General features: G+C 42.9%; 1 protein-coding gene across 16 annotated transcripts in view; it reads right to left on the bottom strand.

Annotated features, from left to right (window-relative positions):
- TENM3 (teneurin transmembrane protein 3) overlaps window positions 1–19,050 on the bottom strand; it is a 1,347,981-nt gene that overhangs the window by 286,404 nt on the left and 1,042,527 nt on the right. For all 16 annotated transcript variants that reach the window (XM_069631455.1, XM_069631458.1, XM_069631457.1 and 13 more), the window contains one exon: window positions 1,263–1,500. In XM_069631455.1, coding sequence (XP_069487556.1) covers window positions 1,263–1,500 — 238 coding nt within the window. The remainder of the gene's footprint in view (window positions 1–1,262; window positions 1,501–19,050) is intronic.

Raw genomic sequence — 19,050 nt, 5'->3', positions numbered from 1 at the left:
CATGACTGAAACCACAAGTCTGACAAAGCGAGGCATGGGATTAAATCAAGTGTGCACTAGAACAACTGAGGGACTTAACAAGATACATGAGGCAATGGCACTCCTATAGGCAATGGAGCAAGTCCAGGATGCAACGGAAGGGTATTTAGAATCGGAGTCATCAGGACGGCGCAAAGATCTTTGAAAAACTATGTTGGATCAAACGCTAGCCAGTAGCTTGTAGCACTAGCTTTCTTTATATGTAAACGTTTTGTGGTTAAAATACATTCAGTCTTAATGTTCAAAATTAATTAATCCACCTCCTCTCTCGCCAACCGCTAATTCTGAGTCTCCCACTCCTCTCCGCCAACTCCTTTGTTTTGCTCTAGAAATCGTTCATACGGTACGGATACTGTACTAATATGCTGTAAGTAACCGACTTGAAATGCTTTCCAAGAAGTAGTCCATGCACATTTCTTATATATTTGTCAAAACAATTATTCTCAGCTGTAATACAATTATGCATATTCAATCTAATGACTCAAGTGGAAAATTACTTTCTTTTTTCCACATCACAAAAAATGTGTAAGTGACAATGGCGAATTACAGTGCTGATTAATTGTTCAGTGAATGTTAATTAATTAGGCAAATTTAGCAGTGTGCCATTGAGTCTGGTACAACATATTTTCTCCTGAAAATCATTAGCTGAAATGTAGAATTCCCCACCCATTTATTATGGATCTTTCTTTTAAAGAGTCTGACCATTCTATGATAGAAACATAATAAAAGCCAACCTATACATATCATCTAATAGCCTCTTTAGACTCTAGATCATGCATTCACACTAGCTCTGCCCTGAACGCAGACATCTTGGGGTCAGGCGGAACACATTGAGCGATTGCCTGACCTTAAAATTCACTTTGATCTGGACAAGAACTCTTGAGAGATCAATATGAGAAAACTAGTATGCACAGAAGGACCGGTTTTAAAACATGAAAAGAAAAGGTGTTATTTAATATAAGATGTGCAATGCTGATCTCAACTAAAAGATTCCCTCTTTGACAACATGCTACAACGCCTCTCAGTAATATGGTTTTGCCGAAGCTGCACCTTAGAGCACCCATTTTCATTTTTCAAATGAGGCACCTCAATAGAAGGCAAAAACATTAAAATATAGCTTCATCAAATGTCGCCCTTTGCATCAATGCACATGGACACTATAGAGTTATCAAAAATATAGAGGTCTGTCAATGCAATAAGGGGTAAGAACATAATGCTGGTACCTGCTCTCCAGTGGCACATTACTGCCAAGGACCCAGCTGTCCTGCAGCTGGACGGACTCAGGTGTGGTTTGCAGCTCGGCGGGCAGAGCAGCCGGCGGGGCCGGGCTATGATTCCTTCTATTCGTCAGCGAGTTGCGGTTGAGAGATGTGATGGATGGGTGATGCGGCGCCGGGTGCTGCTTGAGGGACGGCGGCAGGGGCTGCAGCGTGGATTGGCCCTGATTGTTTTGAGGTTGCTCTGTAAAGAAGACAATGGAAGGAAAACACAAGTCTGTTACATGACCTTTGAAATTCAGGGGCTTGCCGATGCCGGCAGTGGAACAATTAATTTACATGCTCACGCTCCAACATATTTGCATATCATTTATTCTATTAGTGGGCCTTTGGTGACATTCTAAACGAGCGAGTTTACCCTTGATACACAAAGTTCTAATTAATATACAACAGATGGTAAAATTGCTTTGGTTTTAATTTGTTTCAGTTTTTTTCATCTGGATTTTATTAACACCTACAGAAAACAGCATCCGACAGCTCCCCTATTGTGCCTTCGAGTTCAGCAATTTTTTTTTAACAAACCAACCCTGAAATTAAATGAGTAATTTTGGCAGAACACAAAGGTTTTCGAAATGCATATAATCCCTGTAATTATTTAATGGAGTTTTTTCCAGGCTTTATTTAACTCCAACAAATGATTATCACCAGCTAGGTGCTGAGCAGCAGCCGACTCCTTGAGTCGGGCTCTGATGGGCTGCCTTATCCTCTAATAGATGCTAAGTATTCTTCCACAGAAGGTCACTCGGAGAAGCAGATGTTGCCTCATGGATATTTAACAGACTGAATCACATCTCATTACAACGTCAAAGGCTCAAATTTAACGGCCGTTGTAGCTACTGGAACACATGGAACCGATTATCCGATTTCTCATTCCTGCCTGTGGAAGGGCTTCATGTCGGAGCAAATCATGGTTGTCAGACAAGCATGCCACAGACAGGACACAAAGAGCTGACCCTTGGAGAAGCAACTACAGCATGCAGAGCTTTGCTCTGCTTTTGATCTTACTGTTGCACATGTTAATGCTGAATATCAGGATACCCCTCGCTTTTTTCCATTTGGCTAACAAGATGGAGGACATGATGTAGGAGGATTTCAAGGAGGAATTAACATTGCATGGTGGCAGCTTCCACATATTACAAGCTGCTCTATTTATTCACATACACATTACACACAAACAGAAATATAATGCTATTCCTTATGGCGGCAAGCAAAGATGGCACTCAGAAGAGAGAAGAAACTCAAAAAGTATATTTGACAGACATAGAATACAGCAGAGGTCCACAAACAAGGGGGCGGAAAGTAAAGGATGTACAGCCCTCCGAGGATGACTGTGATGGCTCCTCGAGCATTTCCTCAAGCATTTCAATCATGGAGGATAGAATTGTTCAATCAAAATGGAGATGAGCCTTTGAATATTAGGACATAGGCCTTATACCACCTTTCTTTGAGCCCGTTGCCCACTGTTAGTTTTTAAATTGCTGATGGGGAAAATGAGTCGAGCAGAAATGAGCCATTGAACAGGCGTACTCTCAGTGGTCTCTCAAACCCTAACATGGTACAGGAATGGTGCAAACTCAAACCGTTGTTTGGATATTTCGGTTGGCATATATAGAAAACATATGTGACTTCATGTGGAATTACATTTTACATGACAACAAAAACACGATGCAGAGAAACACACCTATTTTGATTGTGAAGAGGAGTGGATCATCCCGCTGTCTTTGATGATAGACAGGTGAAAATGGACATGTGCCCTGTCTAACATTGTAAAAGTCAGAAGCATTCTCTATTGAGGCAGACAGGTGGCCCTTTTTACAGGCAGGTACATTAGAAAATAGGTGACACTACACACATTTATTTAGGACAACATAAAAACAAAGAAATGCTTATATTGCGCACAACATAATTAACACAGAATATACATTTTTGATATAGAATGTAGGTCAGCAAAAGGCAGCGATTTTTCCTAAATTGAATGTCACATCATGCATTACAGATGGCTATAAAGCTTTAATTCTCATGGAAAATCAAAAGTGCTGTAAGCACAGAAATATAGAGTTGTGTGCAACTTAGAAACGCGTTTGGGCAGAAGCCAATATGCAGTGATTCAGCATTTTAAATGGTAGGAATATACCATTTTTAAAAGGTGTTGTTCAAAGTTTTTTTTATAAATAAAATTTGGCAGTGGGCTGAAGCAGATAAGCTAGGCGAGATGACCTTGGACACAGTGTACTAAGAAGTCTGAAGTAAATGCGTAATTTCCAAAACCTGCTTTTTCCAGATTTAAGGTTGTCAAATATATCTTGTAGTTTTGTGAAATTTGGAAAATAGCAAAGTCATATTCATTAGCATTATTGAGGTCTTTGTGACAAAAGATGATCATGTCTTTCAGGAAGCGTTTATATCCAATAAAAAGGGTTGCTACACTTTGTAGAAACGCGACCAATTGCATTATAAGGTTCATATTAGAATAGAACTCATGAAATATTTTTAAATCTATAAAACCATGATGAATGCAGAAATGCATTGAGAGCTATTCAGCAGCCCGTAAGATGGATGATTAAAACATAATACTCCCAGCGAGTTGTTATCTGTGTCTGTCTTTTGCACATAATGGGTTCCCTTCCACGGAGGCTGACAACAGGAAATTGTCGTAAGAAATGTCTTCTTTAACAATTGGGTGAAGCTTGTTTTACCTGGATTTAGCTTTTGCCATATGTTATCAAATGAGCACTCTGGTTGTTAAACACAACCTATCTTAAGCACCTGTTCACAATGCTTTGTTAAAGAAAAGTCCAAGATTGGAAACACAGCGTGTGACTATTGAAATGTAAATGGGAATATTGCATTCCCTGAAGTAACACTCAATTCATTTAATAGTCAAGTATACTGAAATCCTAACAGATATAACTATTGACTTGACATTGGAACAACACCAAAGGTGTTATGGCTAGACATTTTAGACTGAAAAGCCAGTGGCACATTTGATCCAAAAATGCTTTCAAAACTGACAAATTAAAAAGAAGTAATGGCTAGCCTGGTATCTATGGGCCAAACTTGCATTTTCCTTAGAAGTCAACACCATTTCCTATTGTTCAACCGTTTGACCGAAAAACCCATATCTGGATGCTTTTTAAAGCAATAACATTTTACCCAATAGATTGGGAGAGGCACGTGTGCTACTTGAACGTCATACTTATTTTCAGGCAACCTTGGGATGCCATGGGGCTTGCTGGTTCAAATAGACTGTCTTCAACTAGAATATCTTTGTAATATGTACTATTTGTAACCAGATGACATGTTGGGACAATGAAAAATAAGGCAGACCACTCGCCATTCTAGGATACCCAATCCCTTCACTTTCTCAGATTCGTGGCATGCATTGCTTTTCACACTTACACCTTCAGGTTATTTTCTGGAAAGAGCAATATGAAAAAAATTAGCAGAGACACAGCTTCAATTTACAAATGGAAATGGAGGCCCAGGTCCTTCACATTGTAAAGGAAGGTTTTGTAGAACCATGGCCACATGTGCCACAGTCCCTGTGTTATTATGTATAAATTGCCATACTTGTATCCACTAATTCAAGTGAATTACCTCAAAATCTTTTGAAAATGGCACAAAGACAAAAAAAAGTGGTACAACCTGCATATATGACTTAACCCTGGCAGGTCCATAGATCACACAACACAACAATGCACCGACTGATGTTAATATCGTATTTATGTCTGCAAAGAAGATCAAAAGTATGGTTCCATGTCGTTTTACCGACAGGAATTACTTCGAAGTAATTCCTTTGAGAAAACTCACCATTTTGTTTGGTTAAAATGTGGGGTGGTGGACCTCCCAAACACCCCCTTTGCCTATACTACTGCCCCTGCCCCAAGCCCCTCCGCACCCGTTTAAACCCCCTTGTCCCCTCACCACCACCCCCAACTCCATTATAATTCTAAGAGTTTTTTCGAAGGAATTATTCCTGTCAGTAAAACAGCGATATATGCAAGGAACATGCCTGCTCTCATTTGGGAAATCCTCGTAGTACCAAAATTTGGGAAGTAGCAGCGCCCACCCTTTTTGCAAATTGCATCATGCTAGGTACCATGCACGCCACAGAAATCAGCCCACTGCTTGCCCCAGCTGATCCCCATCAGTAAGTAGATCGGTCTGAATGCTAAGCAACTTCAACAGCTCATCATTCACACTTGTTACGGATCATCTTGTAATACTGGTAGGGGTTGAGGGCAGGGCAATACCTGGAGGCAAGTGCATGGGTGACAGGTGGTGCATAACTTTCTCCCTTTGGCAGCATTCAGAGCATTCAGGTTGTAAATCACCCGAGACATGGTTGTCAGTTGGAGCCAAATGGTCTAGCGTCTAATCCCAGATAACCTATAAGGGTAATCCGGAGGTGCTCATGGTAACCTCTAGCAAAATATAGTATCCAGGCCTGCAAATCATGCTTGTGAACACAAAGTCAGTTGTGGGCAGCAAGTTAATGTAAGGGCGCCTGGCAGTGTCCTGATCTACCCATGGGGGTACATATAAAAATATCACAAGAATCAGGATGAGAGATCCTACAAGCAGAATGTGTGGTTCTGAACATATAAATTTATTTCAAGAACACATGTTTATTCTTAGTTGGTTTACACGACTTTCGATAAGCACGAAAACGAATGACAACGGACAGGTATAATTGTATACAGTGGAAATACAAGGTAAGTATCAACCTCTATGATGTTGAGGTAAGAACTCCACCTAAGGGCACAGACACATATGACAGTCGGAGAGACCTAAACTTAAACAAAGTGCACCCAGGACGGAAAATGGTCCGGGGCGTAGTTAACACAGGGTGTACACAACAATATCTACAGGACATACACAAAGAAGGGTTTTTGCAGTTGTGTCGCAGGGGATCGACACAGGTGTGTTTAGGCCATGGGAGGCTGGATTGTAGCCTGTCTTGGTGTGGGCTTCTTCAGGATTGACACCAGTAGTGGTGCTGTCCGTAATATCTTTGGGTGAGATAAGGCTTGTAAGGATCTCGGGAAGTAATTCTGTAATTTATGAATTAATAAATAATGGCTTAGTGGAGCCGTGGTGATACATCACGAGGTGTATCGAAATACAGCTTACCTGCTGCTGAGATAGCAGGGGTGATGCTGTATGTAGACAATCCTTGGATTGTTGCTGGATTGTGGGTGCAGAAATGCACTCTAGGTAAGCCGTGGGTTCCTGATGTCTAGATTTGTGTCAGGATTCCAGGGGCTTGATGAGGGCCTGAATAGGTCCCTGATCTGTGGAAAAGATATGGACCATAAGGGGTAAGACATAAGGCTTATATCTTGGGTGAGGGTGTTCTCTGTAATGGACCATAGAACAAGTGGACACAGTGGTGCGTGCTAGAGATGGTCCAGGAGGGGCGGTGGTGTGCCTTGGTTTAATACCGGAAGACTGTGGCGGTATACTAATGGGCAAGCATTGTGTTATGATGGGAGGACCCATCTAAAAACAAGACCCAAAGTGAGTACATTGTGCAGTGTAGGCGACATGATTGACATAACAGTGTTAAACTGCGATTCTTTTACCACTCTCCCAGATAAATAGCACACTGTATACTAGCCACCGGTCCATTCTTGCACTTGAATTATGGACTATTGGGTCCAGTCACTCCACGACCTGTCGGCCCTCGGGCACCCGCCACACAGAGCATTCCTTGATTAGCGGCGAGTCGCTTATAAACACTCAGTTATGTCAATCATGTCGCCTACACTGCACAATGTACTCACTTTGGGTCTTGTGTTTAGATGGGTCCTCCCATCATAACACAACGCTTGCCCATTAGTATACCTCCACATTCTTCCGGTATTAAACCAAGGCACATCACGGCCCCTCCTGGACCATCTCTAGCATGCACCACCGTGTCCACTTGTTCTATGGTCCATTACAGAGAACACCCTCACCCAAGATATGAGCCTTATGTCTTACCCCTTACGGTCCATATCTTTTCCACAGATCAGGGACCTATTCAGGCCCTCATCAAGCCCCCGGAATCCTGACACAAATCTAGACATCAGGAACCCACGGCTTACCTAGAGTGCATTTCTGCACCCACAATCCAGCAACAATCCAAGGATTGTCTACATACAGCATCACCCCTGCTATCTCAGCAGCAGATAAGCTGTATTTGGATACACCTTGTGATGTATTACCACGGCTCCACTAAGCCATTATTTATTAATTCATAAATTAAAGAATTACTTCCCGAGATCCTTACAAGCCTTATCTCACCCACAGATATTACGGACAGCACCACTACTGGTGTCAATCCTGATGAAGGCCACACCAAGACAGGCTACAATCCAGCCTCCCATGGCCGAAACGCACCTGTGTCGATCCCCCCATGACACAACTGCAAAAACCCTTCTTTGTGTATGTCCTGTAGATATTGTTGTGTTCACCCTGTGTTAACTACGCCCCGGACCATTTTCCGTCCTGGGTGCACTTTAAGTTTAGGTCTCTCCGACTGTCATATGTGTCTGTGCCCTTAGGTGGAGTTCTTACCTCAACATCATAGAGGTTGATACTTACCTTGTATTTCCACTGTATACAATTATACCTGTCCGTTGTCATTCGCTTTCGTGCTTATCGAAAGTCGTGTAAACCAACTAAGAATAAACATATGTTCTTGAAATAAATTTATATGTTCAGAACCACACGTTCTGCTTGTAGGATCTCTCATCCTGATTCTTGTGATATTTTTATTAGTTGTGGGCAGCAGACCTCAGATGGGAAACACTATTTTTCTGGCACCTGACCACCTGTTCTTCATCACTGAAACCTGGCTAACTCCAGGAATTGACTCGACATTGCTCAACATTATACTGGATGGGTTTTCGGTGTTGTCTCGCTGCACAGCTGGAAAGGAGAGGTGAAGAGGAGCCAGGAAACTTCAGGGGTAATATGTTCAAGTTGCAAGCTACTGGCCAGGCATAAAAAGGCACTTGTGCCCTCATTTCTACACATACATACAGCACCCAAGATCTGACTATCCAAGAGTCAGTTATCACTAGCCAATGGCTTGTGGCGAGTGCTTGTCTAAACGTTTGAAAATCAAGGTCCGTACTGCACACTGGTATATATGCTGCCTGGACATGACAGAAATTATTTCTTGGCTACTGGAGGTTACCCATGTCCATTATGGTTTTGTTCTTGCCCAAGGAGCATCTGTGGAAGAGGTTAATTTTTCTATCACATATAGACAGATCACAAGACTATGCAGACTGAGATCATAGCTAATGCTGACCCCTCAAATGATAGGGTACCAAAGATAGAACAAAAGTAATTTTTAATCCTCTTTTGCCAGGTATCATGACCTGAACACTTTCCTGAAAAAGCATTCACTTTCTCTCTAGGCAGCCATTGATTGATTAGGCTATCCATGTTCACAACATGCTCCCAATGAAGAGTTCAAGTGCTGAGTGGTATTCTGAGGATCTCAGACTCTTGCATTGGGATATGGGGAAAAAGGATGCAGCTGGATGTCCTCCAGACGACCTTGAGTCTCTGTCACTCCAATGATTTCTGTCGGTTCTTTGAGGAGAAGAACAAGCTCAAATCCAGGCAGAAATTAACCAACCATTAAATCCAAGTCAAGGCCTCTACCTCAAGGCAACTTTAGCTCAGATGTAGCCCAGTCTGCTCCTAATACTAACTTGTAGCTTCAATTGGACTATCTGCCACTTAGGTCACTGCACGTTTGGTCTCTATAGGAAGAATTCTGGAACAGTTGTACAATGGCCAAGAGAGATCAACAACCAGTCAGTCACATTTGAAATAAGTGGTCGCCACACCACCAAAAAAAGCCCTGGTCTGAACCCTGACTGATGTCTGCCTTGATGCTGGTCTCCCCAACTATCACCCTCCAATGTCTCCCAGTCTTGGAAGATTTGTGAGAAGTTAGTAAACACCCAACTGGAAGAATGTTTGGACAAGAAAGGCTTATTTGATGCCGATCACTGTGGCTTTAGAGTTAGTTTCATACAGGCCACAACCTCACTTATGAGAGAGGTTTGCAGGTCTCACACATGGGCCAAGCATCCAACAGGGTGGGCTCTCACCCATCTACTGTTATAGGTGTAGGTCAGGCCAGTAGGCAATATCAAGTGGAAGCATGATCTATGGTGGCTCCTACAGGATGATGTCATGCAGATCTGAATGTCACTCAAAGGCAACCTTGAGGAAACTTTGGAGCACATGAAACCCTGTCTGACCAAAGTCATTACATGGCTGAAGGGAAACTGTCTGAAACTGAAATCTCACAGATTCTGAAAGATGCTAGACATTAGAACAAGAAGCATTTAAACTGCCATACATTGATGGTTTGTGACCCTTCCATGTTACCAGAGTGCCCACTGTCAGAATCCTTTATTATGTCGGCCTTTCTATAAGTGTGCAAATTATGTTGTACTGGTGAATGCAGGATATGACCTCAGAACAATCAGAAATGTGCACCCTCTCAAGCAGTCTTTTGACCAACAATAATAATCTATGCTTTATGGTTACATATTCGGACCATGGCAATGTCCTTTACGCAAAGCTACCTATGTGTCTAAGCCTTCAGCAGCATCTTTCTTACTCATCAGTTCCCCACTTGGGTTATCATTAGTATTCGAGTGTGAAATACTTGTTGACCATTAGGATAGCGGGAAGTTGTCCTTTCTTGAATGCAGTTCGAGAGTTTTGGAATGCTATGATGCTGGTTAGAGGAATGCACACCCATACAGTCCCTGTTCTGGCCTCATCATATGAACCCTTATTTCATTTGGCCCTTTCTTCTTGATGTAAAAAGGATACACGTGTTTGCAATGCTTTTCCATTTAGTGCAGGTATTGAGTCTAGCCATTTCTTTAAGGAATACAACTCTATTCACTAGGGGTCGTCTACTAGTCTCTGTGAATGGAGGAGAGCACAGAGGCAGCATGCTGGTCTTGGAAGCAAGACATGCAGAGCAACAGAGGTTCGAATCCCGGATCCACGCTTAGAAACCGAACTCGGTACGGTATTAGGCGCGTTATAAAGAAACAAATTAAATGAATCCAGCAGAAACTGCAATTTCTAAGCCTGCATTAACTGCTCCGAGCATGGACGCCACCACCAATTATGATAATGAGGCTTGCCAGTTCTCTTGAAAACGAGGAGTCAGAAGTTACATATGTTTTACTAACCACTTGTTTTTTGCATCATCCCACTGCAGTTTCTTACTTTGCTATATTGCATTTCTAACCTCTTAAATTCTAAGGTAGAGTAGGTTTGTCTTGAATTCCCATAAGGAATTGTAGGCTCCACCCACTTCCACAGTTGAGTAAGTAGGTGGCAATAACATAGGATGCCTATGCGTTAATCTCGGTTCGCTCCTCGGTTGAAGCATGATCCCATGCCACTGGATGGCGGGAATGAGCATGGATTAGAATGCATTTTCTTTACTGTCAATAAATAAGAATGAAAATAGACTTTGGCATTGGGTCAACATTAAAAGGAGGGTAACTAATTGTTTTACTTTGCCTTTTTGCATTCATTTTGCAATGAGTCACGCTGAAAAAGTGCACCGAGTTGGTGCATCATATCTGCCGGTAAGATAGCTCAGTGGGTTGAGCGCTCGCTGCTGCGATCTGAGCGTGATCTGCAGGTCGTAGGTTCAAATCCCAGCTAGGCCAACTCAGCCTTTCATCCTTCCGAGGTCGATAAATGAGTACCAATTTCGGTTGGGTGATATTGTATGTAAATATGTGCTCTGTAAAGTGCTTTGGATTAAGGTGCTATATAAATAACACATTATCATTATTATAAAAATGTAGACCTCCTTTTAATTAAAACTAAGGGTAAATAAACCGAGCTCGTACCTCCAGATGAAGGCCTACTGGCATTGTGGCTCCTTCCTATCACAAGGCCATTGCAGAGTCATCCCTGCATTTCAGGGGAAAATGGGTAAGGTGCGGGGTTGCCCATTTCACAGGTATTCAGCCCAGAAGCCCACTAATTTGCATTATTTTCATCTATTTCTAAGAGTTTTGAGGTAACGTTAGACCTTGGAGGTAGTCTTGGGTTATGTGCAAGGCGTTTCATAGAACGGGATGCAATTATATGCCTTTGCATAAGTTGCTGGTCAAAAGAGCATGTTGAAATTGAAATGGTTAGTCAATCACAGACTTGAAGTTGCATGTGTCTCAGTGGCCTGCATTCAGACATGCGCTGTGTCACTGTGGAAGCGCTTCAACAATAACCGAGAGGAGCGGTACAAGTGATATTGAACACAAAAGGGAACATCAGGTCATATCTACAGCCATGCATGTGGCGATTCACAACTATGCCTATGTCTGCATTGTTAAATTGACATACATGTAAACACTTCAACATCCATACTAATGATTCTTAAAAAATCATGGCATATCCCTTTTCCCATTACATTTAAGAGATTTTACATGGAGCATAACCTCCCAACTTGCAACTATGCCAGAGAAACAAAACATCCGTCTATGGCAACATAAGAAAGGGATCATTATTTTGGAGGTGGCAGGGAGAGGAACATTGAGCGCATTTTTCAAGTATTAGTGGGGCTGACGGAAACCCCGGCCTTGGTAGATAATTTTCTAAAATTCATCTTGCAAGCATGGCTTATGAAAGTCTTTGCAATAACCTAGGGTGTCAAGAGGCAGGCTATCCCCCTTCCTGCTGGGTTATCTAAAAACTATCAACAAATGCAACGCTGAAGGTAAGGAGAGCAAACCTGGAAACGCTGATACATAAAAGAAAATATAAAAATAGAGTAAGAACAACAAATACAAAATCAATGTCATTTCACAGGGAGTCAAAAGACGGCCCCTCAATGGACCACACGGGACCATCTACATCTATTCTGTTCCTCTTCATAGATTCAAAGCTGTGCTTGGAAAACCAACATCACTACACGCTCGGGCTATAAAAAAAAGTCCTGACTCTGGGAGTTAAATTTTTCTGCGTTAAAGTATCGGAAATGAAGTCCTAAAGAGCCCTTAATTAGATGCCATGCAGTCAAATATATTCTATTCTACGGGCTCGAAAGGGAGAGCAGTGCCTTAACGAGAAAAGCAACATTGCTGCTTGCGCCCCACCTCTTTTGGCCAAGAGATGTATAGCAACAGCCTTAATGACTGCAGGAGCCATCATGATCAGGAGAGAATTGACTTTCCCATCACTGACTACCCTGGGCTCCAGCTAGGGATGCATAAGTCACTCCGCAGTCAATTACATCCCTTTAATGATCACTCCCTGCTGTGATTAAGGCTACATTTACTAAGGGCATCCAAAACACAGCTGATGAGAGGGAAAGGATGGGAGGATCGGGATTCACTTCTTAAAGAATAATGCCTGGGATTCCCCATCGCCCGGCCATTCTGTTGCCCCTGGATATGTCTTGATCTGTGAACAGGAGCCAGGCTGCACTCCATGGCTCCCTTGGAACACAATGATAATTGCTGGAAAGAGGAGTGGAATGTTCATCTCTCTACAAGCCACACGCTGATGACAAGGGGCTGGTTTACCTGTAGGAGTAATGCTAGTGGGCTCATTTAGAGCAAAGCTAGGTTGGAAGCAGTTGAGCATGCGCAGGGTGTTCCTGCCACACTATTTACATTGGAAGGATTCGACTGAAAGCCGCACACAACAGACCAGAGATACATAGACAGGAACACCTGGTAAATGCTCTTTTATGTGTCATCCTGCCCTGGATGCATTGCAGTTCAATATGCATGAAATGCACCCTCCCAGGCACACACTCTATCCTGACTTCAGTAGGGACATATTGACCACTCCTCCTTTAAATAAATTCATTACCTCTCATCAAGTCATTATGTCATGTTAAGGCAGGCAACGCCGATCCTCTTCCTAACAGCATCTGCCCCTTCCCATATATCCAGTCGTGTTGGGTCGACTGGATTGCAAAGAGCATCTAATTGGCTAGACACATTTCTTGGTAGTTTTGACTTGTAGGGCCTGAATGACTTATTTCATATCACAGCAACATGAATAAAGCAACTGACTAAAGTATACATTGCTCAGTTGAAGAGTCTGTTTGTTCCAGTGTGGGGACTTCCTTTTGTCAACAGCACCCACTAGGATATTGGACACTGTAAAAACTGCAGTATTAAAACATGCAAGACAATTCTATAGAACTCAAATAATCTTTATTTATTTATATAGCACAGACCAGGCCCAAGAGCAACCTTTATGCAAGTATGGGGCTACATAATTCCTAAAAAGTATGAATATGCAAAAAGACAAAGAAGAACTGGTAATTCACTACATTGACCGAGTTTGTTTAGTGATCCATGTGTAGGGGTCAATACTTAGTATATCTGGCGAGATTAAAATGCCAGATTCTTCGAGGGCTCTTTTATGGCCTCTTTTACAGCAAAGCGCTCCTCTCTTCAAGCAAATCCTAAAATGCACATGGGGAAGGAAGTCTTCCCTACTAAACATCCACAACCTCCTATAAAACGTTTTGGAACTTGTACACGATAGACAAGCCTTCAAAAGCAGCAGAAACTCACCGCAGTAAGTCCCACTCCACCTGAAAACTATCAGTCGTCTGCAGCTCCAAATGACCAAATACTGAGTGAGGGAGAGGAAGAGTGGACAGAGAGGAAGAGTGAGGAGAGAGATCTGCTCCTCTCCTTCCCCCCATAATTTAACAAGAAAGGGGCTGGAATCTGAAGCTTGCCACAGATTCCGATAGGAGCGACAGAAAAGGGAACACCTCAGGAGCTTCACTTCCAGGTTCAGCACTAACCTAAAAGGTCATTTCCTCCTCTTTGGTAGGACAGCAAATGCAACAAATTATCCTTGGGGGATACCTGGGGTGACTAAAGATGGGGATACCCGGGATGTCTAAAGATATTGCTTTGAAAATAGTTGGAGAGTTGGTCTTTGAAGGCAATCATTTCTTGTGTTCACATTTTGTATATACAGATGGCAATTCTTGCCCATCTAAAGATGTGCAGGCATTATCTTCATAATAATGTCACAATTATGAAGCGCTGCCTTCCCCGCTCTTCAAAACAATCCAAAGATAGGTTTTACGATTACCCATTTTAATGGTTATCAATTGATTGAGCTCTGAAGGCTGAAAGGGCTGATTGGGCCTGACCTGCATGCAAACATGTGTCCTGCAAGCTGCACACGCCGGTGTGCACGGTGAGCACCGCATTCTCTAAATTGAGGACTGGAAGCTGGGACGAATGTCTGGAAGGGCTATTTAAAGGTGCTTGCCATGCACATTTGATTAAGAAGGTTTTATCTTAGATTTACGGTCCATGTGCTAAGATTCTTCTGTTAAAGATCTACCACGTCCTGATCGCTGGCATCAAATTAATGAGGGCAATGTGCAACAGACTTACTGCATCGAAAATGTCAACTCGGGCTATGAGCTTAAAGAGATTCGGGTGACACTTGCATGGGTTGGTGACAGCTACTGTACTGCTGCCAGCAAGACAAGCTGTGAGGCCCATCTTTCCAATCACCAGATCATTCCATTGCCTCTTCGGTGTATATATATATATATATATGTATATATATATATATATATATATATATACATACACACACGCGCGCGCACACGCGCACACACACACACACACACACCCACCCACCTTCATACAAATGAATTCCGTAGTACATCTCAAGGAGAGCATTTGAGATTCCAAGCATGTTTTTAATCTCCTTCCTGGGTGGGTATAGGGGAGAAAAATGTATTTTCTATGAAGGGTAGTGCTCTGAAACGAACTCCTAAAGAATTCTACCGAACAAACTCCCCAGGCAGCTTGGATCCCTTTGGTTCAGAGCACTGCCGGAATATCCATCTCTTCAAAACACTGAGGCGCTCACACAACCATGTTCCTGTTACTAACCTATTCAGTCATGTCTTCATTACTTTACTCTTGATTAAAATGTCATCATTCTCTTAACTTCCGCTGCTCATTTTCTTTCCTTCTGGAGACTAAGGTCTGGATACAGCTGGTGAGGGCGCAGCAATGCACCACTCCACGGAGAAGGTCACACTTTCTCGCTCCCAAAGAAGATCCGTTCTCCCCTCTGTGGCCAACTGTTCCACAAATGATCGTGATGTACATATTTTAAATGGTGATATTTGTATTTTAGATTTAGACTTGGAATGCGTTTTTATGCTTTCTCATGAATTGTTTTTGTGTTGCTTGATATTGCTCTGTACAGTGCTTTGCTGACACCAAACCCACATCAGATACTGTGGTACTGGAGAAGCTTTCGGCCAGGGAGCTGGATACACTTAGCCAATGTAAGGTGATGAGTCCGGTGGTTGCCCGCATCAGACTTTCATTGAAGAATAATAGAGTGCCCTGCAAAGAAGTAAGGACACCGATCTGGCTTTTATCACGGTCATCGATTTGATAGTTGGGAACATCCCTCAACCCCACCACCACCGTGGGAATTCTTGGGTTGGTCAGCAAAAAAGAAAGAGTCCCAAATGGCACAGAAGTGCTGATAGCATAGAAATAAAATGCTGTTTTCATTTCACTTGATAGTACTTGTATTTCCACCAAATTTACAAGAATGGATAGAGATGCAATGGACATGAAATGCAACAGACTGAAGGAAAACAGGTGGGTTTCAGACATTTTGCGCTAGTGGGCTGTCAGCGGCATCTAACATACAGTCATCTCGGAAGTCCACGAAGTCGTCTTAGTTGACATTTCAGGAAAGGTTGAGCATGTTGTTTTCAGTATCAAAACGGCTCCTATGTGATTAGCCTAGCAACTGCAGCCATGGACGCACGTGCCATGCCGCATGATCTGATGTTGACCACCGATCAAAGAACACCATGTAAGTATATGGAGAGTACTATCAGGCTTCTGTCGCGACACACTGAGTATCTGATGCACAAAAGTGTCATTCAGGCGGTCAAATTCTCGGAATCAAAAACCAGATGCCTCTGTGTGTTTTAGAATATAAAAGCTCTGCCGTTTTGTGGTTCTTTTGATATGATATGGCATTTATCACACCTATACACAAGTGTTTCAAGGCGCGATGAGTAGTGGTCGAAGTGTACGAAAAGAAGTAGTGGTACTATGTTCCCTGCTGGCCTGTCCCTGCTCCCCACAAACCCCATCGCCGTGCCCCCACCCACACACAACAGAAACCACCAAACACTCACCTGCTGTTCAAGGGAACGTTCAGTGCATTGCACTGAAAGTGCACGTTTTAACTTCTTGCTGCACTTTTATTTTAAAACGAAACCATTCCGGAATGGTTTCTTTTCAAAATAAAAGTATAGGAACAGTGAAACTTAATTTAAAAAAGTAGAGGAGCACCGCTCCCAACCGCTTCAACCACTGGCGATGAGGTAAGGGGGAGGGCAGAGGGAAGACAGAGACAATGATCTTACTAGGCCAGGTGACATTGAGATCGGCCAAGTGCAGGGGAGGCGTGGAGGGAGAAAAGTGCGGCGTTAAAGGGGAGGGGGAAGTGCAGTACATAGGATAACAGTAAAAAATTAATAAAAGGTGCGGCCAGCTCGTTGCAAGTGCAAGGGTAAGTGCAGACATCAGGTGTTAAGGGGCTGTAGGGATACAGAAAACAGCCCCCGAATGCAAGGGTTGCCAGGGGATGGGGCAGTGCAGGCGTGCAACTGGCGGGGAGCGGGCCTGGGCCCAAGATCAGAGGGTAGCCAGGTGACCAGTGCAACCTTTGCATTTCACACGCAATGTGCCCTTCATCCCAAGTACACTTGTGTACAATGGAATAGTAAAAGATGGAAAGTAAACGGGGTGCTTAAAATTCTGGGAAACCAGGATGCTCCAATTGCAGCTCATACCTGCCACTATTCTGCAGGATTTAAGAATGAGGAAAGAGACTGCAAATGATAGATCTGGCTCAAGCCATCAATGAGGAGAAGCGGCTTTGATGGAAGCAGCTCGGGAACATGCAGAAGGACAGGGAAGCCGACAGAGCCCCCAACATCGCGCCAATTTCTTGTGTGAAATTGTAGTTGCAGTGATCGAAGTGTACCAAAAAAGTAGTGGAACTGTGAATCGGACAGAGTAGGAAGGAAGGGAGCATCGTGCAACACATTTTTCAAGGCTTGCAGTCCTGCTGGTTGACAGCCAATTGAGTTGAAACAGATCTCATTTCATTTTAGTGGAGAAGTGTGCTTTAACTTCACAAACAACAGTTCAGGGATGGTAAAAATGGATTGCAAAAAATAGTGCAGCTGTTAATAGTAAAAAGTAGTGGAACACTGCTGCTAACCGTTCCGGCTCGCTTCGACCATTGTGTAGCTGGCATTATCCATAGCTGAGGCAGCCTTGTATCTGCATCACGAAAGTTGACATTTTGAAATGCACAATTCACATTTCCCCCCAAAACATATTTGAAATAGAACCGACTTACAGTGGTCGAAATATATGTAAAAAGGAATTTTCAGTCCCAAGGATAATTTTATTATTGTCTCAAGCATAAATCGCTTAGCTTGAAAGCAGCATTTTTAGCCTTACAGAAGGGGAATTTGCTTTACTTCTTATGAAGAAAAGGAAAACAATTATTTTAATGAAACTAAAAATACTTTTCATGAGCGGTGGGTGATGCTTTTCGGGTCTAGAAGCATTGTGAAGGGGCTGCAGTAATAGAGCTGGCAATGCTGCCATCTCCTTAGATCAGCGCCATTCAGCCTCCAGACCATACCTTCTATGACCAAACTTTTCGTTTTTTAAGTCAGAAGAGGAAAACGCTCCAGAGATGGCTCAGGTTTGGGTAACACCAACTAACTCTCACGCTTCCATCAAAAACTCCAACAATAAAGACATTTGTTACAACAACAACCATCTCCCCTTGCTAACATTCTCCCTAACCAAAACGTTTGGCACGAAGACCAATCTGAGGCTTCCAGTCAAATTACAGTATCTGCCTTTAGATAACTAAGCAGACCAATCACAGCAGAGATGCCTGCGCATTTTCCCCCACAACAAACTGTCCATTCACCCACTTAATCGGGGACCCCACTGATTCCAAGCAAATATTCGTGTGTGCAAAGTGGGGCGAGGATTATACACCGTTAGCCCTAAAAACAATTGGGCTTATAGGATGATCATGTGCACAAACAATACATATCCCATAAACGACAGACCCACTTGAACTGCTTTCCACGGTGCTTTGAAGAAGCCATGGCCCTCACACAACCTCTTCCTCGTCACTGCCCCCCCGACACGTCACCCATCCTCCCTAATACTGCAGGTTGAGTCAGGAACTGCTCCAATCTAGCATTCCCGTTGGGTGTAGGCAGTAAAACTGTATCCAACTGTCCGCTATTCAAGTTGCTATTTCCATATAGATTTATGTTACATTCCATATGTTCTTTCCCCTAAAAAACCTACAACTCTTAAGCTTGAACCGCTTTCCAATAATATGTATCCATTGAAAAAACACTGAAAGAATTACAGAGAAGCACAGATCCACACACGCCTTGTAAATGTAGCAGGGCGAGATTGTTATTGCTGGAGAAAGAAAATGTTCGCCTGAGGCAAAGCCTACAGTGACTAGCGAGGGCCTGCGCTAAACTGGAACGTGACTCTGTGCTGACACGCGTTATCATTTCCAATGCTTGTAAATGCAAGAGCTATTTAGAGAATGTGCGGGTATTAAGTACAGAAGATTTAATAAGACAGTCACACAT

The sequence above is a fragment of the Ambystoma mexicanum genome, chromosome 6q (assembly GCF_040938575.1).
Source record: "Ambystoma mexicanum isolate Mex_15411 chromosome 6q, UKY_AmexF1_1, whole genome shotgun sequence".
Classification (NCBI taxonomy): Eukaryota; Metazoa; Chordata; class Amphibia; order Caudata; family Ambystomatidae; genus Ambystoma; species Ambystoma mexicanum.
The sequence above is the reverse complement of the archived record's forward strand: the minus strand, read 5'-3'. Positions and strand labels throughout refer to the sequence as shown.